The following is a 23,406-nucleotide window of genomic DNA, read 5'->3' on the forward strand; positions in this document are numbered from 1 at the left end:
AGACCTGGACCGACCTCTCGCTCGTATCCTGCACAATCATGGCCAAGAGAGTCAATAAACCTAACCAGGAATAAATGGAACATTACTATGGACATGCTCCTGCCCCTCGTGCTCCCTACCCTGAATGCTTTGTCCAAGTCTCTAGTGTTAGGCAGAATTGCAGGCAGTACCCTCTGGGAACACCACACACAATTAGGACTAATTAGGACTACAGATGTAAACAAAAACCAACCTTTGGTATAAGTCTGTACCACACACTTTTGGTAGTGGGCTGAGCAGCCAGACTTATCTCAAGAGGGAATGTGAGCAGTAGAAGAAGTTACACAAAAGTATCACAAGCACAGTGGTTCAAATAGACACTTACACTCAAGGTTTCTTCGTAACATTTATTTACACAGTCATTTGGAAAACATTCACAAGTAGAAGTCAACTCAATATTAAACACCAATATACTAAAGCACACAATTCTAAGTTGTAGGGACACTTTGAGCTCCCCTGAAAAAGGAGCCTAATGGCACTTCAATACTTTTAAATAGGAATAAAAAGGCAGAGGTGCGTACAAGGGGATAGAAAACACTTCTTTCAGATAATGCAAAGGTTCAATGTACCAGGATGGTCAGTTCATTTCAATAGGCCAGGCCAAAGTCAATAGTCTAGTGTTCTTGGATAGGACAGCACAGTTCTGGTACAGATGGAGAAGTCTTTGTTAAACTTATTTAGAAGTAGTTTAGATGAAAGCGAATAATATGCTGGGTCACAAGCTGATTAGGCCTGCAAGTTGGGAAAGTTTCACAAACTTTCACCGCGAGAGTTAGGATCTCTCAAACGGATGGCACAGTACCTTAAAGTGAAGCAAAAAGCTGTAGCTGAAGATGTTGGTTCCTGGCAGTTCCTGCAGATCTCTCTGTTCCTGAGCTTCAGTTATGGGGACAAGAGGGAGGACTTCAGGGGACTCCTGCACTGCACGCGATCGTCGTTGCAGCAAACAAAATGGAGTCACTTTGGTTCAGTAGCCGTTGCTTCAAGACACAAACTGGTTTCCCTCTCCCTGGCTAAATCTTAACCAGCATTGAGAATGGTATCCAGGTGTCTTCTGAGATGATTGGTCCCACCAACTCAAAGGAAGAAGCCATCCTTGAAGGAGCTTCTCTGTCGAATGGAGTTGCAGCAGGGCTTCATCGGGCAAACCAACGGTCCAGAGTTTGCAGCAGCTGTCCTCTTCCAGCTCATCTTCGGTTCTTTCATTCCAGTGGTCGACTCTGCTTTCCAGTCCTGGAGTCTCACCTTTTAAACAGTTTTCTCCCATTCATTCCAGCCTAGCTGTCACTCACCCAGCAGGGTGGCTTTCCTTGCCGGACAGTCAGCCAGCCATCATGCCAGAGTGCATTTGGGTCGCCTAGGAGCCCAAGCACATGGAGTTTAGGGCATCTCCCTCACTTCCTGCCCACCCCAGACACTCAGACGCCATGGCCGGACTTCAGTCCTGAAGCCCGCCAAAGGCTCACGTACAAAGGGACCAAACCAGGTTTGGCATGCAGAGTTAAACACCAGAAGGACCAATGCACAAAGTAATGGCGAAAAAAGATGACCAGAGTCTGTTTTTACAGTGGGGTCTTGGGCGACATATTGAAATAGATGGCTAAGAAACCCCTCCAGCACTCTATAGGAAGATAGTGTGTGCTGGGTCTATGAATTTAAAAAGACTAGTAAAGTCAATATAACTTTACATTCTCTGGGGAACAGTAGTTCATCCCAGAGAAGGTATTTAAACCTTGGGAAGTCCAAAGGACTCCCTTGTGCCACTGCACTAAAGGTGCTGTGTGACACAACAATAAAAAGATGATGCCTATGGAGTTATATAAAACTCCATAACCGAAGAACATAAGAGTAAAACACATCAAAATACATGAGTGAGTGGGAAAAAAGGCTCACACTCTCTCCAGGGAAAAAAACAAGTCCTCAAAATCCAGCTAAGTTTGCTGGGGGTCTCTAAGGTGGAGGGAATTAGCACATTTCTGAGAATTCTCCCTAACATCTAGACCCAACGGAACTAGTAGACCTTTACAACTCCAGCATTACACAAGCATTATATTCTATTGCACCACTTAAACTTCAGAAAAGTAAACCGAAAGCTCACATGAATACATGGCTTACCCTCCAATTAAAAAGCTCTGAGGACAGAAAAAGGAAAAGTGGAAACCACTTGGAAAAAACTTTCAACGAAAGAAAACGAAGATAAAGTAAATGAAATATCCTCTAAATATAAAGTGGAAATCCACTGAACTAAATGCAAAACTTATAATTAGAGGATTCAAAAAGCTAGTTCCAGCACAAAGGAACTTATCGTGATCTTGAGGGAATTGCAATCACCCTTCCCCCCTGATGACTCCTGCCCCAAAGACAAAGCATGGTGTACTAACATCCAAAACGCTTCATCTAACAAAATTGTCACGCTCCAAAACAAAATAGCAGAAAAAAGGCTCAACCTCTCCAAAGCCGAAACTCACCAGAGACCTCTAAAGCTCTCACCTAACCTACCCCAGGAATTCAAATGTGCCCAAGTCACCACTCTAGAGGTCGAAAAGATCATATTATCCCTTAAACCATCAAAATGCTAAGGTGATACATGCCCCACTCAAATAATTAAGGAAGCTGCAAGAGACCTGTCCCCTTTCATCACTAAACTGATAAATGCCTCTTTCCGCACTGGCATGGTACCCACATCCCTAAAAGTTGCATTGGTTCTGCCATTGCTTAAAAAATCAATATTGGACCCATCCATCCCAACTAACTATAGGCCTATCACCACGGTCCCATTCTTGCTTAAAATACTAGTTAAAGCGGCATATAGCCAAATGCTGCAATACCTGGAGACAAATAACCTTCGAGGCTTAAGACAATCAGGTTTCAGACCACTTCATGTTACAGAAACAGCCTTGATAGATTTGCAACAGAAATTTGACCAAATTAAAGATAACGGGCAATGCACCCTACTTCTACTTCTAGACTTGTCAGCAGTTTTTGACTTGGTGGACCACAAAATCCTCTGCAAACACCTGTCATCTGCGGCTAACTTCTCCCTAGAAGCCTCAAATTGGATCCAATCCTTCCTCAGCAACAGGTCAATAAGAGTCTTCTCTCCATCGGTGACGGCTGACCCGACCCCTATCACATGTGGAGTTCCGCAAGGCTCATGCGTCAACATATACAACATATTTACCAAGCCACTGTTTGACGACTTAGATCATCTGGGTGTCATCTACACCAACTATTCAGATGACACTCAGATACTCATACCCATCTCCGGTAACGATGACACCGACCTTGCCCTAGTCAACAAAATGTACTCAATCATTCAGGCATGGATGGCAGCCCATAGCCTCTGACTGAATGACGAAAAAACAGAAATCCTTATCATAGGAGCTCAGACCAACCTCAGCAAGCTTGATGAGAAATATTCTACATTTAACATAGATGGTATTGTCATTAAGGTTGCCAAGGAAACCAAAACACTAGGATTCTATTTGGACTCCACACTTAAGATGCACAAACAAGTCAATGCGACTGCCTCTGCAACAGCGTACACCTGCAAGCTGATTCACGCTTGCAAACCATACCTATCTAACGTTGCATCATACTAGCGAGAGCATTGATCACTTGACTATTGCAACACCCTCTATGCAGGCGCAAGCAAATACATCAAAATTAAACTCCAAACATTACAAAATACCGCTCTTAGAACAGCACTAAATCCCAAGGAAAGAACACATCTCTGAGGCTAGAAGGAAATACAATTGGCTTTCCATTAAAGACAGGCTTCACTCCAAAATTGTCTCTATTACACATAGATGCCTTAACAATGCTGCACTGCAGTACCTAAAAGAATAAATCATCAGAAAAACGTCATCACGGCCCACAAGGATGGCCAACTCCCAGTGTATCATAGTTCCCAGATTTAACCTCAAGAAGGCAGGCGGTAACAGCTTACCTGTGCAGGCCGCCCGACTCTGGAATTCCCTTCCTATCCAAAGCTTCAGAGAAAAGACTAAACAATGGTTAGTCCAGAATGATATGTAACTCGCTTGTCTTCCTTCAGCTCCCCTCTCCTGTTGCCACTCCAGTCCCATTGCCACGTATTGTATTTATTTTATGTACATATATGTTTCTATGTCTCATGGTCATTATGTAGGTCATTATGTAAGCATATGGTTCTACATTTTATGCTACTGTTAATTTCATTGTTATTGTAGTGCCATTTATTCCTGTATGTATTCATAACTTGTGAAGCTTTGCATAATGCGCCCAGATACCTCAGGGTGCGGTGCGCTATATAAATAGATAAACAAACAAACAAACAAACCATCCTCCAAGTTCAGGCCATCCACATCTTTGCACCTCAAGTGTTCTCATGGTTTCACCATCCTTCAGGTTCAGCGTATCTGCACCTCTGAGGTTCACATGCTTTCAGGGTTTCACCATCTATCAAGTTCAGGATATCTGTACCTCTCAGTTTCAGGTGCTCTTCATCCTTCAGGCACAGGACATCAGCACCTTTCAATCTCATGTGTTCTCAGGGTCCACCACCCTTCCCATTCAGATCATCACCACCTTTTTGTATGAAATGCTTCCAAGGTTTATGCACACTTCAGAGTTCAGGACATCTGCACCATTTACGTGCTGTCATGGACTCACCACCCTTGAGATTCAGGCCACTGATACCGCTTAGGTTCAAGTGCATTCATGGTTTCACCATTCTTGAAGCATCAGCATGATCTCCCTAACCCTCCACATCCCCTTTGCATATCCCTATGGGCTCAGTCACCAAATTCAGGTGAATCTGCAGGAGCCCACTGAAGAATTCAGACATCCGAATTTCTCTCGTGAGTTTGGATGGGGTTGGGTACATGTAATCGGGCATCATGCAAGAATTTGGTCCACATTCTCATAGTGAATTCAGATTTTGATATTTTAGCGTGGATTTGGGTGAGTTTGTATGCAGAAATGCATTCAGGAGTCTATATAAAGAACCAGCAACTTCCTTTTTCCTTTGTTGGGTTTGTTACGATGCTGGAAGGCAATGGAGGCTCCACACCACAGATTGGAGGTTAGGCAGGATTTCTTATTTCTTTGGGGAATATGGGAGTTATTTGTGATTTGAAAACTTTTTCTTTTCGTTTTCTTACTTTGGGAGACAGGCACTAAGATAATTTATTTTGAAAGCCACTTCTTTTGTTTGTAAGGGGATCATTTTTCTTCGTGTTGTGATTTGAATTTGAAAACATTGCTACTAAGTTGGACAGTCCTTTCTTTATTTCTGCCTTTTGAAGCCAGTTAATTGGAAAGCCAGTTTTATGTTAGGGAAACTTTAGATATTTTAGTTATTTATTTAGAAACCTTAATTATTTTCTTTTCTTACAGAGAAAGTTTTTATTTTTATTTGGTTTAGGAGAATCTTTTTGTTGGGAAAAATGGCAGGGAGGCAAGGGGAGGAATCTGATGCTATGCTGTCTGTTCAGGAGGAGTAAAGCGCTTTGGATACAATGGATGTGGACCTCTTATCCTGCTACTTGAAATCAGAAGAGGGGGAGTCATAGTTTATGAGAATTCTTGGGATGAGGCACAATAACCATCAGCCCCCTCCAGCAGATGATGCTGCTGCAAACGTTTTTGGTGGGATGGGTGGTGATGACAATGCTCATTGGGGTGATGGTGGGAATGATTGTGACCCTGACACAGAGGGGGGGAGGAACCTTTGCCCATGGCGTAGCCGTATTGCAGGGGTCAGGAGGAGAGCAGTGCTGCAGGGTTCAGGAGGAGGAGAGCCAGTTCCACAGGGGTTATGAGGTGAACCAGTACTGCAGGGGCCAGGAGGAGGCATGAAGCCCAGTGAGGGTTCAAGGAAAGCAGAGGGGTTCCTCCAAAAGTACATGCTGTGCAGGGAGGCAGTGAGGAAGTCCTGTTCATGCAGTGAGGGGTTGTTACCTGACAACAAAAGGGACAGGTTCATTCCAGGTGTTATTCCAGGGAACGTGGGAGACAGGTTCAATGCCCTGGAGGGCTGTGCTACAGATAACATTGCCTGGCAGATCGGCATGTTGTGCCCAGTGTGTGGGCACGTCTTTAGCTAGGGAGAATTTGGTGCATGAGGAGGTAATGTCCAGAGTATAGCATCCTTTTTAGAAGCACCACCTGAACACATTTAAAAATGGAGAGGCTTTTTCTCTGAAGGTGCGGTAGAGAGGAACTTTGTAATTAAACTATGTTTTGTTTTTGGAGGGGGTATTTATGTTGTTTTATTTTCCTTTCCCCCTCACTTACAAATACGCTAACAAAAACATTTGAAAATAAATGTCTACAACCCAAAAACTAAATACACAAAAAAATGACAGGTCAACCTGTTTAATTTTGTTTTGTATAATGCTTTGGGTGTTGAAGAATAAACATCCCGTTCAGGGTAGCCATTTGGAAAGCAGGTGTCCTACTACAGGATTCAGGATGGAATTCTTTTGGATACGATTAGAATCATGTGACACTCTCTGAGAGTGTATTCTCTCTATCCTGTTTTTGAAAGGTGATGCACCATTCGCTTTCTCTGAGAAGAGAGCCTGTTATTAGGGACAGTTATATTTCCTAATAAAAACGCTAATAATTCAGGATGATTGACAGTCTACCCTGTGGTAACAGTGATATATGCCTTGCTGAGATTTGGTAATGACGTCTTGCAATTAGTCCCACCATGTTAAAGTACTCAGGCAACTCCTCTCTATTTTGACGCATGTCTCATGAGAATGACATACAAATATAGGCAGTGCTCCCACACCTGCGAGACAGGAGAGATGTAAAAATTCAGGCTGTGCCGCCACCCCATAGAGACGTGCAAATTGAGTGTGTGCTCCCAATGCTGGCACGGGAGAGATTTAAAAATTCAGGCTGTGCCCCCACCCCTGTGAGACGGAAGAGACACTAAAACTGAGTATGTGTCCCTTACTCCTTCAGGACAGGAGAGACATAAACGTTGAGTGTCTACCCTTACCGCTGCTTGACAAGAGAGATAGATGTAAAAATGAAATATGTGCCTCCACTCCTGTTCAACAAGAGAGATGTTAACATTGAGTCTCAGCCCTCACCCCTTTGACACAGGAGAGTTATACAAATTGAATGGGTGCCCCCACTGCTGCAAGACAGAAGAGATTAAATATTGAGTGTGGGGCCCCAACCCTGCAAGACAGGAGACACGTAAAAAATGAAGGCTTTGTGCCCACCCCTGCAAGACAGGAGAGATGAAAACTCCAAAATGTGTCACAATCCCTGTGAGACAGCACAGACTAAATTGATGGTGTGCCCTCATCCCTGTATAACAATAGATGTACATACTGGGTGTGTGCTCTCACTCCTATGGTAGTGGCCAACAGGGCATTGCTAGAGCAGATCTTACCTGAGAGGTGGGATGCAGGAGGTAAGGTGGGCCCACGTTCCTGACTCCCCAGAGTTCCTAGTGTGTGATATTATTGGTAACACTGTCCCATTCACAATGCTTGTCACACTCTGTCCTCTCCAGGTCTTTTTTCTTTCCTTTCCAGAACTACAAAGTTGGGTGTGAATGGAGATCTGGAGTTTAAATCATTTTTTGATAAGAAAAGGAATGTTTAAGATTGTAAATTGTGCAACAATTAATGTTTTTGTGTTTTTGTTTTGGTCCTTGGGTCATCATGCCTGAAGATGACAAACAGTATGAATGGAGACAACTCAAAATTGTCTAATCTTATGACGCCTGAGGAGAAAATGTTAAGAGGAAGAAGGGATTTTGATAATAAATTGTTTCGATAATGATAATAAGTTAAATCCCATAATTAATGCACATAGTTTCGTATCTGACAACATATGGTATAGCGAGGAAGGTGGGGAGAGACAGATCCGTATGATATTGTTATATCTGCTCTCTCATTCCCCAATGCTCCTGGCATTCCTATGTCTAGTGCACTTAGCCCTGTGCAATGTTAAAGGGCAGTTTAAAGGGCAGTCAATTACAGCATCAATCATAGTGAGTGACAATATTTGTTCAATGCCCGAGCGTGCAGAACACAAAAATATTAGGTGTACTCAAACAGTTCAATTGATCTTGGAAGGAGCTATTTTTTCTATAAATCGATGGGAGCAAGGGATAAACAGTTGCAGTGCTGGAGGAATGAGGGGATTCCCAGAAGAAGGAGTGGCACAAATAAACAAAGAGTGTGGGACAGTATGGAGAAATCATTTGCAGTATCTGATGTGGCTCAAAGAGCCAGAAAAACCTGTTAAGATACAGACACATTTTCTCTATGCTTTAAGGGGATTGGCACAAATGGGAACTGCAGTAACCCCCTATGCATTGCAGATTGTGTGTGCAGACTCTCTACCCTTCATGTACCCGTCCATGTGATCCCTGAAGAGCCCCTGATTTTGGCCCATCCAATGCCCGAAATTACATCTGTGCCCCCTTCATTCCCTGTGCCCATTGCGCCCCCTTCACCACTGTACATAGACAAATTGAAGACTATGTTTGATGGTGAAAATCCCAGACAATTACAACAAAGGAAAGTGTCCAACTACCTCTCAGCGAGCATAATCACAGGTCTTAGCAGACATTCCTGATCGATATCGTCCTCATGGCACCTGGGATCCAAGCAGTGGAAAATGCCAAATGGCTCCATGCGACCAGGTATGAACTCTTGCTCTTCATAAACATTTCAGAGTCAGGGTTTAGTGGCATTAAGGAAGAATGAGGCTCATAACTTTGCGAAACTGGTACATACTTGACCTCTTGACAGCAATAGAGGGTGGAGTATTCCAGAAAATTGGCAGTGTCTGCTGCAAATGTGTGCCTCCCAATGACACAGAAACCGACACACTCGTCAGAACTATTGCTGCTGTGCATAAACTGAAAGTGATCATGGAGAATTAGGCTGAAATCATCAACGACTCATGGATTGATTCTTTATTATAATGGTACCTACCTGGTTGAGCCTTGGTGTGACGATTCTGATGATTATTTTTGTCTTTTTACTTATTCTTTTTTGTTCCTGCTAAATAATCCTATGTTGTTGCTCTGGCCAGGTACCAACAGTTGCTGCCATGATGTCAAGGGCTAGGGCCACCACTAGTTCATCCCATACGGGTACTGAAACTGAAGCTGTTTTATTTCCTCCACCAAATTGGCATGCTTGTGTGGAGCAGTGGGTAGATTGTGGAAATGGTGGGGGGACGAGTTGGGTTGATTCAGTGGAGGAGTATGCCCATATTGTAGACCAGGGTGAGAGATGGTTTTAGGGATGTTTCCCAAGAAGATGACTATGATTTGTTAGTTATAGTATTAAGTAAAGGGGGGGAATGTCTGGGTGTCACGGAAGATCTCCATTATTTCGAGGGATTCATGTTGCGCACACCATATTGATTATGGGGGGAAGGCAGTGAACTTGTGCAATGTTGCAAATGCATATGTATCGAGTGGAGTCAATTATGGATGGGATCTATTACTTTTTAATGTTACAATTGTTTAGAATGCATACATATTAGATCTTCACGCACGTAGAAAGATACAATATTAAAACTTTAAATGCAACACAGCCACAACACAATCCACACACTCGGGTGCTTTACTCCGTGGTTAGTTGCTGCACATGAATTTTAAGTAGCAGGAAATTCTTGACGGAAAGAAGAATGAGTTACCCAGTAAGGGTCAGCGTACAAACACAAGGTTTACTAATTTATTAATTTGTTTGGTGGTAATAAACATGAGGCCCGAGGAAGTCAAGTGCAGGAGATCAGCGCACATATACAAACATCACACCCTGTAATCAGTGGTGCTTGGTGCATTTTTAAAATGGCAGCCATAGGTTTTTCCCCCAAATTAGCGCAAGTGACCATGTCCAAAGGATTTGAATAAAATAGGTTGAAATGATGAATTCGACAGTAAATGAATCATTCAAAGAGCCGATGCCCGGTCACCAAAAGTACACACAAGCATTACGCTGCAGCAAACAATGTATTCACCAATAAGAAAATTGTGCACCAAATGTAATGCTCATGCTTCATGCCAGGTTGGAAAAAATGGCAATCTTAAATTATATACCAGTAGAACTCACACAATTCCACATATTATAACAGAAGATTCATGATTTAACACAATTCCTGGTTCCTCTACTAGTTATTGGTATGCTAACAGAACTGACAGAACATAAAGTGCAGAGTTTGCAGCCAGTTTGCCACAAGCACATGCCAGGTGATTGAATATGCCATATTTCAGTTCATTATGCCAGTCAGTCAGCTTAAAAATCACCATTGCAGATTTCATATTGCCAAGCGAATTTCAAACTACTTCAGTTAATCACATATTATTTTCATGCCTTGTTAAATAGTGCCATGCATCGCAGTTTTCAACTTGTTACATAGAACACATTATCATGCTGACAACGACGTTTTCCACATAAAAATGTGAAGTCGATTTCAATAAAGCTATGCCAGTGTTGCTGCAGTGAATCACATTATCCTCCCAGCAGGATAATGTGTTTTTTTCTTGGAACGTTGGCATGGTATTTTTAAATCTATCATCATTTACAGATAGGCTTAACAATGCCATGCTAGTGTTGTCACAGTTAAGCCCATTGCCAAGCTGACATCTGCATTGCCCTATAACTGGCCAATGCCACAACACATGTGCTCTTAATCACCCCATGCCACTTACAATGCCCCACAATTACCCCATACATCATCGCACTGTCCCCAGAACTGCCATACCACTTCATATTTCCCGCTGATTTGTTCAGTGGCCCCATGACACATTCCATTGGCCCCAGGACTGCCATGCTACTTCACATTGTTCTCTTATTGGCCCTACAACCCTCAGACAACCCTCACATTTCCCTCAATTTACCACATTCCACATCCCATGCCGCAGAACTGCCCATGCATCTCACACGTCCGCCTGATTGGGAATGGCACTGACATTGTGCCCAGGACAGGGACGTTATTTCACCAAAATGCCAGGGGTAGAAGAAGTGACCTCACAAGGTCACACCCCCAAGAGTGACATCACAGGAAGTGATGACATTTGACCACACCCCGTGTGACACCACAGGAAGTGTTCATTTGACCATGCCCCTGCATGACATCTCAGGAAGTGGCATCACATAGCATTGTTTGTAAGTACACTATGAACAATATGGTCACGATAACCCTGTATATGGATGTACATATCATACAAGAATGGATCACCATATGTATCGTTAATATCAGTGCATATTGGCCCATATTACCAAATCACTGTGAATGCAAGCAGACGTCCAGGGCCACAGGGCAAGAGTGGAAGCCAATGCACAAAATAACAACAGCAGCACTGCACTTTTCTTTATGTTTTCAGCAGGGGCAATCAGATGAGTCTGTCTCTCTCGCCTTGCACTGCTCCCTTTCTCATCCTGTAGAGCACTAGATGTCATTCAATTTATAATCATTTGCTCTAGAACTCACGTTCCCTGGTGTGTCTTTGAGTTTGATGTATGTCGCTCTACTGGGCCATGTACTGACCGCTAGGTGCGCATTTGTATTCCTTTCTCAGCTTGAACGTGCTTAGAAGTCAATCCATTTCACAACTTTCCTCTAGACTAAAAACTCACTGAAGTCTCTATGGGCGTGCAGCGCTGATCATTCATGCGCGCACATAGGTGCCACCATGCCTCGTGGCCCTTTCCCAATCTCCAAGCACTCTAAACGCAGTTCTTCGATAATTTAGCGCTGCGCTCGCTCGGTGAAGCCTAGCCCATAGCACGGAGCGCTCTATACAACCCAGTCGGGTTTTACCTGTGGCGACTGGCATCCCGGTGTCCATTCTGCACCTGGGACATACCCTGGGTGGTCTGCACGTGGTTCTGGGGTGCTGCGCTACTCCGCCGGTATACAGGTGATTGGGCTGCAGGTAGTTGGCTGCACAGGTCCCCACCAGCAGACAGCAGACCCAAATCCACAGGGCATGTGAGAATGGGCCGGGAGGCATCCTGGGATAGTGGGGGGTTCCCAAAAGTCCAGAGTAGCCAAAGGAGAAAGGTGCCTCCTGAAGTGTACGAAGCTTCTAGGCGCACCAGATACCGCTCCGAGGGCTGCAGTTGTTCTCACTTGAGGGCGACCCTCAAGCAAACATACTCCTAGTATATTCTGGGTATAATCCCCTCAAAATATATAGTTAAATAAATACATGGAGCTTAATGCAGGGTTCTCTCGCGCTGACACCTTGGAGCGTGGCAGAAGAAATGGCCAAACTCTTCTTTAATATTCTCCCCTCAGTCCTTGAGTCCGTTCACTGCCTGCTCAGCTCCGAGTCCGTGAAGCGCTCCTTTTTAGGGAAACCTGTCTCACGCGGGCAGAGTGCACCTAATTCCCCTTGAGGCCAGCAGTCGTGTGGGGGTCCAGCCATGTCAAGCTCTGGCCACCTGCTGTTCAGTGTGTGCCTTTCCCCTCGCTGTTATCTCCGCCCCATTCACTTGCAATTAAGGCAGTGAAGAACCGGACCCTGTGATGCCAGCGCACACCTGATCCTGATGGGGAGACAATCTGCTCTGCTTCCCTGCCTCGGGCCCGGACGAGGTTTGGTTGCTAAGCAATCATAGCTCGAGTAATAGACCTGAAGGCACTGGCGCGCCGCCCCGGTGCCTTCAGTTCTACTACTCGAGCTAATGTTGCTTAGCAACTAAATCTGGCCCGGGCCCGCCTCCCGGCTCTCTGCTTCCTCTGGCCAGGCCTGGGATCGGTGGCATCAGTAACATGCTCATTTAAAAAAAAAAATAGTTTGTAGCAAACTATTTATAAAAAAATGCAAGCTCCAGGCCAGAGGTCGCTGGGGAAACCGCAGAGGTTGCTCTTGCGACCTATGGCGACCCCAATTGACGTCCCTGGCCCAGGATTTCACCATTACCCCCATAGCTGCCCAAGCAACTTCACATTGCACCCATATGTGCCTCATGGCCCACCATGTGGCTCCCAAGACCTCCTTGTATGTACTACATGGTATTTGTTTGGAGGGTAATTGTGAATCAGATAACCCCCAACCTCTTGCCGCCACACATGTTTTTTGTGTGTAGACACCTCATCTGAATTTGCAGTTCCAGAAACAGGAAGCAGGAGTGGCGTTCATCACCTCTTCCTCTATGGGACACAGGCCGCCTCGGAGGAGTGGTCCCATAACTGTGGAACTCCATGTATATGCAGTGCTGCACATTCTGGGCCTTCAGAAAACTTGACACCCCCAAGGCGTGATATGACCTGGCATTGACATTGTCACCGTGTAACTGTAGGCACAGCAGCCTGCAAGCACCCATGTGAGGAGGGCTATGCTTTTCCACACATTGGGGGTCATTCCGAGTGAGGCAGTAAGGGGTTAACGGGCCAGTTGTTAGCTCCCTCTCCATTCCCATTGAGCCCTATGGGGGCTCGAATGGGAATGGGGATGTACCAGTCCGATTCTTTGAATGAGGAATTGCCGGGTCCTCCAAGGTTGGAATGGCCGGGTAATTCCACATTTAAGGAACCAGGACCCGGTACCTGGTAAGGGGGTATCCATGTCGCAAATTGCGGCATGGTTACCTCCAAGGTCATAATGACCCCCATTGTCCCGCATGAGACAGTGTGCAGATGTGGGGCTACAGGCAGGTAGTACCTGTCATAAACAGCTAGACTACAACTGTCTGTCTAGAAGCAAAGCTTTGTATACCTTGTGGGGCGATTCGTATTGTGGCGCTGCACCACACATGGTCTGCATTCACTCGTTCAATTAAACATCACTTTACAAGTTAATGCTGGGCTTTGATGGCATTCAATTATGTAGAACCGTTGCGAGGTGCAGCCGTTACTTTTGTTTACCTCAGTTCTTTGGGTGTAGGAGGGAAATCATGTGACTCCACATCATCGTACACCTCACCTTCACCGGAATCTGAAAACACAAGAGGTTGAATTAAGAAGTTTCATGGGAAGATGGCGGCCATGTTGCGACACACGTGCAAACCTACGGCTCTGCTAGCGGAAGCGTTGTTATCATCTTTACATTTTTATCACATATTTGCTTAATTTAGGGGAGCTATCACAATTCAACACGGAAGGATATGTTTGGTGATAATAATAATAACATGACAGAATGAGGGAAAGGGGGAGGGTACTTTTTAAGGTACCTTTAGGTATTTTTTATGACATCACACGTTCTGTACTGGGAGACAATTCAAAGGAAAGAAAAAGGACTGGGCTAAATGGGTTTTAGGTGAAGTGAATACATGATATTATTACTCCAAAGGGAAGTCAGAATTGGCAGAGATATAGGAGAGTGCAGCACCAAGTGCCTTCGAACCTCACACACAACAAGGACCCGATTCAAGGGTCAGTGTAAAAATATAAATGTGTTGTTCCAAGCAGACCAAAAACACCATATTCTGACTAGGAAAGGATGCAGAGCAGGGACATGAAAGCCTTGCTTTTGCATGTGGCCGATTTGCGGCCTGAAAACAACCCTGGTAACCATCAGGAAGGCAAGACAGGGACTCTGAGTGGATTCTCCTGGCAGAAGCCTGCTTTTGCATGTCAAAAAACAGGAGGTCAACTACGGCAGCTAAGACATGCCACTAACCTCTACTGCACACATTTACCCCTGTTAATTTAGACATGCAACATCACTTTTCTAATTTACTGAACGCTTAAGGCCACTTTCGTAAATTGGAAGTGTCTGTTTTTTAAGAAATGTGTGCAATGATACTGCTGCACGTGCTGCCTCCACAATGAGGGATTTTAGAATATTTTACAGATCGAAAGGATATCATCTCCCCACCAGTCGCCCCCCCCCCGCCAGAATGGTGGTGCTCAAAACTGGAGGGGAGAATGTCGGCTTTACACACTGCTTTCATCCTGAGACTTGAAGCTTTTAGCCCGAGGTGAGAATCAGTCCCTCAGTATACACCATATATAGGACATATTCCAGGCTTACACCCTTCCCGCTATGCACTAAGGCACTGGCCCACAACTCTCCAGACAGGCCAACACCGCTGTAAAGCCCAACCACTATACCAGTAACATACATGATACATGTGAAATCTGCAATCTGATGTCTATATCGCTCCTGCGAAGAAAATAGACTTCCCAAGGATTACAGCCCTGCACAGGGCTGTCTTAGAAAGACCTTTCAATATTTTTTACTTTTATCTTTACAAAAGAGCAGGCAGGCACCAACATATTTAGAATTCCCGTTTTTGTGTTTTAAACAAAAATGTCTTGTGTGCAGCACTGACCCTCAAACTCCTCAGTGCAACAATAACCTATGTTATCATAACTGCTCCCTTCTCATCACGGCCAATAGCCCTATCCCCTGGTCTGACCATCACTACATCCAATTCAACCTCGGAACCAAAAAAATGGCTCTCTCTCCGCCACCACCATGCCTCGCTACCTACGCCAGGAGCTCACGCCTTCTCACAGTCGAGAACCTAGCACCTGACCTCCTTAACCCAGCCCTTCAGGCCCCCTCCTCTAATAACCCTGACACCTTGGCTGACACCTTCAAGGATGTCATCACATCAGCCGTGGACGCCATTGCTCCCCTGACTCTCACAAAAGCTAAGAAAGCCAAACATGCTAACTCATGGTTCTCTAAAGAACTCCTTGACCAACGTGCACAAAAAAGGATTGCACTATCCTCCTGGAAAGCAAACCCCTCTGAAGCCACTAAACAGAAGTTCAAAGCCATTTCCAAATCCTACAAGACTAACATCACACTGGCAAAAGCTGCCTCCTTCAACGCCCAGATCTCTGACGCCAAGTCAGGATCTAAGGAACTATTCACAATCTTTAGGGAACTTGAAAAATCATCTGCCCCCCCCCGCCTCAGTTATCAAAGATGACAAGTGGTGCAACAGCATTCAATTTGCCATGCTAGAGAAGCTCAACACCCTCCAAACAAAAATTTGTGGCCACCAAAAAGCCCTCTCCCATATTATAGCGAACATCCACACCAAGCCACCCATCAAGACCACGTCATCCCTGATGTTCGAATTCAAAGACATCACTGAGCAAGAGGTCATCACCCTGCTCAACTCTATCAAACCCTCCAATTGTAAAGGCAATGCCTGCCCAGCCAGCCTCATCAAAGACTCCGCACATACCCTCGCCCCCTTCCTTACAGCCTTTATCAACTCCTCCTTCCAATCGGGCCATGTCCCATCAGGACTTAAGGAAGCGTGGGTACACCCACTCCTCAAGAAACCCTCACTCGACCCAACCGTCCCGGGGAATTACAGGCCCATCACAACTGTACCATTCCTGCTCAAAATGTTGGACAAAGCAGCCTACCTGCAGGTCCAAAGTTCTTAGAGGGCAACCGTCTCCTCGGCCTGCGACAATCTGGGTTCCGCCCCCGACATGGCACTGAAGCGGCCCTCCTAGATCTAAAGAACCAAATGGATGACCTCAGAGATGCAGGCAAACCTGCCCTCCTACTACTCCTGGATCTATCCGCTACGTTTGATCTGGTTGACCACAACACCCTGTATCACCACCTAGCCACCCAAGCCAACTTCTCCCCAAAAGCCTGCCAGTGGATCACCTCCTTTCTCCAAGAAAGGGCCATGAAAGTCTTTTCTGAAGTTTCCGCTGCCTCCCCTAGCCTCCTCACCTGCGGTGTCCCTCAGGGATCCTGTATCACCCCAACACTCTATAACCTCTTTACAAGGCCCCTGTTTAGCATCCTGGATTCCCTTGGTATTTCATATACCAACTATGCTGACGATACGCAGGTACTGATCCCACTCACGGGCGACTACCTAGCAGATTCCAACACCCTCACCTCTATCTACACTACCATCCAATCCTGGATGGTGGAGAATTGGCTGTGCCTCAACAGCGAAAAGACCGAACTCCTCCTCATTGGGTCACCCTTCACTCTGGGTAACCTTGGAGATCAGTACGCCTCCTTCACCATTGATAACATTCCAATCAAGGTCTCGAACCATGTTAAGACACTCAGAGTCTACCTTGACTCCGACCTGTCTATGGATAGACAGGTCAATGCTATCGCTACATCCTCAGCCTACTACTCCAAAGTCCTCAATGCAGCCAGGCCCTTCTTGGCCCGTCAAAATTGCCTCACGATTGCCAGGTCAATTATCGGGTCAAGACTTGACTACTGTAATGCCCTTCTCATGGGGACATCCAGCAAAAACCTGGCCAAATTGCAGCTAGCCCAGAACAATGCGCTAAGGGCAGCCACCGGCACCTCAAGAACAAACCATATCTCGGAAATCAGAAGGCAAGTACACTGGCTCCCTGTCAAAGAGAGAATTGTCTTTAAAACTCTTGCTCTCACACACAAACGCCTTCACGAACTTGCCCCTCCTTAACTGACCAACAGAATTACTAGGCACATGGCCATGAGACCTCTCAGGTCCCCTTATGCCAACTCAATTGTCATGCCTACTACTTGGAAAGTGCGCGCTGGTGGCTCCAGCTTCCCCACCCTGGAGCCACGCACTGGAACGCTCTGCCACCTCACCTAAGACTCATTGAATCCCACCTAGCCTTCCGTAAGGCTATCAAAACCAGACTCTTTGTTTAACCTGAACCTGTATCTTCCACTGCAAATATGCTTGCCAATCTGTAACTAAGAGCCCTCCTGGCACTTGTCTGTAATCCTAAGTTTGCGTATCCTCTGTAACAGCACCTCGATGCCTTATGGCTGCAAGCGCGCTTAACAAATGCAAATAAATAAAAATAAATAAATATGTAGAGTCTCACCCAAGAGCATTTTTAACCAATTCGCGCCTTGAAACACCTGCGTATAGGTGCGTTATAAATGCCTTATCATATCATATCTTTATCTCTCAAAATGCCAGAAGAGATCACAGGAACATGGCAAGTTGTGTTCCTAAACATTCGGCTTGTTTAAAGCTATTTAAAAAAGCTCAGTGTTTGCAGTGTCGCGCCACACTCTAGCCCGGCCTAGAATACCATGCTTGCGCATTACACACAAACGTGCTGCTGCAGGGATGCACCGCACATTGCGCTAGGAGCAAGATATAAATATGTGTTGTAATGCATTATACAGCACACTTTCTGAGAGAAATTGACAAAAAGGCCAGAGTGTTTGAAATTGTTTTGTAGGGTAACACCAATCCAAAAATCCAATACATGCAAGTCACCGAGTGCACTGGAACATTAATGCTTTGCTACTAAAAATGCCAATGCACAATGAAAACATGGCCAACTGGCTGCGCAAAGTAGATCAGTCTAGACACGTAATATCATATTACAGTAAAGCATGCCAGGCCACATTTAGACATACCTAGACTGGTTGCAACAAAACACCAGTTGAAGCATTAACACTTATCATGGTTAGTTTATCACAAATGCCCAGAAAAATATACAATGCCACAGTAAGACTGGCACACTGAAATGCAAGTCTAGCCAGGTAATTACACTTAGAAGGACTGCTTTATCAGCAATGACCAGTTAAAAAAAGTCAAGCCAAACTAAGAAATGATTAGACTTGCTGCACCAAAATGTCTCTCTCCTGAGTTATCGCTCAATTTCCCCCAACCCCCACACAACCCCTCTCCCACCCACCCTCTGCCTTAACCCCCAAAATTAGCTCCTCTGCCCAGAATTACCTCCACGTCCCTCTTCCTTGTCCCAGTGCTTACGCGTGAAGCACCTTGCCTCATACGTACGTACTGGGATGAGGAAGAGTGGGACTAGGAGTAACAAATGATACAGGTTACTAAGCCAGGTATTATCTCCATGTCCCTCTACCTCATCCCAGTACTTGTGTATGAGGCAAAGTGGACGAGGAAGAATAGGGCTAGGAGTAATGGAGATTACCAATAAGTAATCAAGGCATTAAACATATGCAGTGGCACAACACCATTGACCTGACTGAGCTCCAGCCTCCCCCCCCTGAGATTTTGGGCTATATTGACTGACCTACAGAGCCGTTGTCGGACAGAACAGGACACAGAGGTTAAACAGCGCCTGGGTTTTGCTGTTAACAAAGGCCCAGAAATTCCTAACGTAAAGCATTACAAGGTATGTACTGCATTCAAATGCTTAATTAAATGTTTTAGGCAACTGAAATCGTGATTTGGGTTTAGTACTTGCATACCGTGGAATGATTAGGGTAGAGAGCGGACAGAAGACCACTCATTTTCACAGCAGTCCATAAGTGGATGCTTTCAGACTTAAAGGAGAGAGTTAACTGCTTGTAACATTGGAGCTGCACTAGAATAGTCTCAGAATGCGTAAAAAGTTAGATGTTTCCACATAAATACATTCACCCCTCCTCCACCGCCCATGAAGTTAGCGTCACTCCCAACATTTGAACGGTTAGCCCTGCTCCCCCACAAATTTAGGTTTTGTTACACCCCTGAACACGAGCACACACACCATTCACCAAACACACACACACACACACACACACCTAGCCACCCATGAATTTAAGTTTGTACCCTTTCACCATACAGACACACCCAGGCAGCCACACATACCTTTAATTGTCCACAATTTAACCACACAGGCACACCCAGGCAGCCACCCATACATTCAAGTGTGCACCCTTTCACCACACATACACACCCAGGCAACCACCCATACATTCAAGTGTGCACCCTTTCACTACACATACACACCCAGGCAACCACCCATACATTTAGGTGTGCACTCGTTCATCATACAGGCACACCCAGACAGCCACCCATACATGTAAGTGTGTACCCTTTCACCATATAGGCACACACAGACAGGCACCCATACATTTAAGTGAGCACCCTTTCACCATACAGTCATACACACACACACAGACACCCATACATTTGTTTCCACACTTTCACCATACAGGCACACCCAGGCAACCACCTATACATTTAAGTGTCCACACTTTACCGTACAGGCACACCCAGGCAGCCACCCATACATTTTACTGTGTACCCTTTCACCATACAGGCACTCCCAGGCAGCAACCCTCACATTTAAATGTGTACCCTTTCACCACACAGGCACACACAGACAGGCACCCATACATTTAAGTGTGCACACTTTCACCATACAGGCACACACAGGCAGTCACCCATACATTTAAGTGTGCACCCTTTCACCATACAGGTACACCAAGGAGGCCACCCATACACTTTAGTGCACACCCTTTAACGATACAGGCACTCCCAGGCAGCAACTAATGCATTTAATTGTGCAACCTTTCACCATACAGGCACACATACACAGACAGACACCCATACATTTAAGTGTGCACCCTTTCACCATACAGACACACCCAGGCAGCCACCCATTCATTTAAGTATGCACCCTTTCACCATACAGACACACGCACCCCCAGCCAACCAGACATTAAGTGTGCACCTTTTCACCATACACTCACATAGGCAGCCACCTATACATTTAAGTGCACACCCTTTCACCATACACTCACACAGGCACACCCAGGCAGCCACCCATACATCATGTACTCAACCATACATGCACATTACATTATATACATGTATACACACACACTTACATGCATGCACACATATTTAAAGAAAATACATTTTATTACCTTTAATCCATTGGTCCAGGGAATGAGCAGCCAGTAAAGCTTGTCCCATCATCTTCAGAGGATCTTGCATCCACCATGTCATGGGGTAGAGGGGAGCCCTATTACTTCAAAAAGAAATGGTTTCTTTTTGAAGTCACACTTTCTTCATAAAGAAAGGATTTCCGTTAAAGGACCGAACCATAATGGAAATAATTTCTTTATGAAGGCAGAGTGACTTCAAAAAGAAACGATTTCTTTTTTAAGTCATAGGGCTCTCCACACCCTATGCCATGGAAACCTCCAGCCTGGAGCCTTCCATGTCATGGGGTGAGGCAGCCCTCCGACTTAAAAAAAGTTTATTGTTGAAGTCACTCTGCCTTCATAAAGAAATTATTTCTGTTACAGAAATAATTTCTTTATGAGGGCAGAGTGACTTCAAAAAGAAAATATTACATATTTTAAATAATTTTCGATTTTCTTTTCTTATTCTCGGGGCCCCCTTCCAGGACATGTACAGGCGCACTCCCAGCACCCCCAACGCGGGGGATGGAGGGCCCCCGTTATGCCAGTGGATGTTTGGTGTTTTTGTGGACAAGCGTTATTTTCTGTAGGTAATAAAAACATGTTCAATGGATTTCTCTCATATTTGGCAATGCCTCTCTGACCGTTGTCTTTAATGTTTCCAAACGGTTTGAGGCCTGATTCTGAGGTGCAAGCAAAAATAGGAAAGTGTCCTTCCATGAAGGAGGAACACTTTCCTTAAAAGCACCATATTCTAATAAAGAAAGAATGTGGTGTAGGAACCAATAGCGGAGGCAGCTTTTGGTGCCAGAGGGGGCGGATAATAGGGAGCCAGCGGGAGGCTGGGGGGTGCACTGGGCACCATAGGAGAACAAGGGGGAGGGCAGCTGCCAACCCATCCTTCCCCTGGCTCCGCCCCTGGCAGGAACATGAAAGCCTTGGCTTTTGCATGTGCCTGATTTACGGCCTGACAACGGCCCTGGCAACCTCAAGGAATGAAAGGCAGGGACTGTGAGGGGATTCCCCAGGCACCGCCCTGTTTTCGCATGGCAAAAAACAGTAGTTAAAATATGTCTCTTGTTAGGTGCCATTCACCTCAACTACACATGTTTTCCCTTTCTAAAAAAAGCATTCCCCACACTCCAGCACCTAGTTCATAAATTGCTGAAAGCTTGAGGACACTTTGGCAAATTAGAAAAGTGACAGTCTTTGCCCCGCCCTGGCAACCTCAAGGAATGAAAGGCAGGTACTGTGAGGGGATTCCCCAGGCAACGCCCTGTTTTTGCATGTCAAAAAACAGGAGTTAAAATATGTCTATTGTTAGGTGCCGTTCACCTCAACTACATATTTTTCCCTTTCTAAAAAAACGCATTCCCCACACTCCAGCACCTATTTCCTAAATTTCTGAAAGCTTGAGGACACTTTGGCAAATTAGAAAAGTGACAGTCTTTGCCACGCCCCTCCTTCAAAGGAGGGGCGGGGCAAAGGGGCGTAGTCAAGGGCTGCAGAGAGGCAGTGCAGGAGTAGTGGCAGTGACAGTCTGCTTAACCTGTTTATTGGTGGAGGCGTGCTGACTTCAAATAATCTTTCACCTGCAGAGCGGCCGCGGAGAGGCTGCAAAGAGGCATTTGGTGCAGGAGTAGTCGCAGTGGCATTTTGCCTACCCTGTTTATCGGTGGAGGCAGTGCTGACTTCAAAAACTCACTTTCCCACGGAGCGGCCACGGAGAGGCCGCAGAGATGCAGTCAGTTCAGGAGTAGTGGCATTGGCAGTCTGCTTACCCTGTTATTGGTGGAGGTGATGCTGGCTTCAAAAACTCTCTTTCCCGCAGAGCGGCCGTGGAGAGGCTGCAGAGATGCAGTCAGTTCAGGAGTAGTGGCATTGGCAGTCTGCTTACCCTGTTATTGGTGGAGGTGATGCTGGCTTCAAAAACTCTCTTTCCCGCAGAGCGGCCGTGGAGAGGCTGCAGAGAGGCAGTCAGTGCAGGAGTAGTGGAAGTGGCAGTCTGCTTACTCTGTTTATTGGTGGAGGCTGTGCTGGCTTCAAAAACTATCTTTCATGTGGAGCAGTCGCGGAGAGGCTGCAGAGACACAGTTGGTGCAGTCAGTTCAGTCGGAACAGCCGGGCGGCTGTAGACTATTGAAGATTGTGTAAGTGAAAGTATCCTCCTCATTCTCTGTGAGCAGGGTGTCTGGGAACCAGAGTGCTCTAATGTTACTGCGAATTTGACTGTTCCGGAGGCTATCCGCTGGATTGACTGTGCAAATCGAGCGCAAAAAGACTGTAAAAAGAGGGACAACAACTGCGGGAGGGTAGCCTTTGAGTTGGTCACTCTCAACTTTGATCCTAACGCTTGATATCAGGGAACACACACATCGCCTTCCAGAGGCTTGTTGACGGGAGGCCCCCGATCTTTGAGACTACCGTCTCGTATGAAGCTAGTGCAGTAGGCACCGACTTTCTTTTTTACCTAACATCAATTAAAAGTGGGCTATTTTTCCAGTCCACCAGCATGCTCAAGATTCTTTCTGGGATACTTCCCATGGCACAGCGCATGTTGAAGCCAGGGGCAGTAATAACCTCTGTGTAGTGGTGGAAAACTCCTGCACCCCAACTGCTTCTGCCAAGTCTCTCAAACAAATACAGCAGCGACCACTTCAGGTCGTGAGTATGATGCAGGGGGGAGCAGGGAGGTAACAGTCATCGCAGAAGGGAACACAGAGGGTGAGAAAGACGGCATCCCTTCAGCCCAGGAAAGTGACACTATCCTGTTACGGGAGGGGTCGTTGGGGCAGGAGAATGTGACT

The 23,406-nt window shown here is 45.7% G+C and overlaps 1 protein-coding gene across 3 annotated transcripts in view; it reads right to left on the reverse strand.

Annotated features, from left to right (window-relative positions):
- The window catches only part of FYB1 (FYN binding protein 1), an 838,597-nt gene that overhangs the window by 79,411 nt on the left and 735,780 nt on the right, over positions 1-23,406 (reverse strand). For all 3 annotated transcript variants that reach the window (XM_069627166.1, XM_069627167.1, XM_069627165.1), the window contains one exon: positions 13,885-13,954. In XM_069627166.1, the coding sequence (XP_069483267.1) occupies positions 13,885-13,954 (70 nt within the window). The remainder of the gene's footprint in view (positions 1-13,884; positions 13,955-23,406) is intronic.

Source organism: Ambystoma mexicanum, chromosome 6p, assembly GCF_040938575.1.
Source record: "Ambystoma mexicanum isolate Mex_15411 chromosome 6p, UKY_AmexF1_1, whole genome shotgun sequence".
Classification (NCBI taxonomy): Eukaryota; Metazoa; Chordata; class Amphibia; order Caudata; family Ambystomatidae; genus Ambystoma; species Ambystoma mexicanum.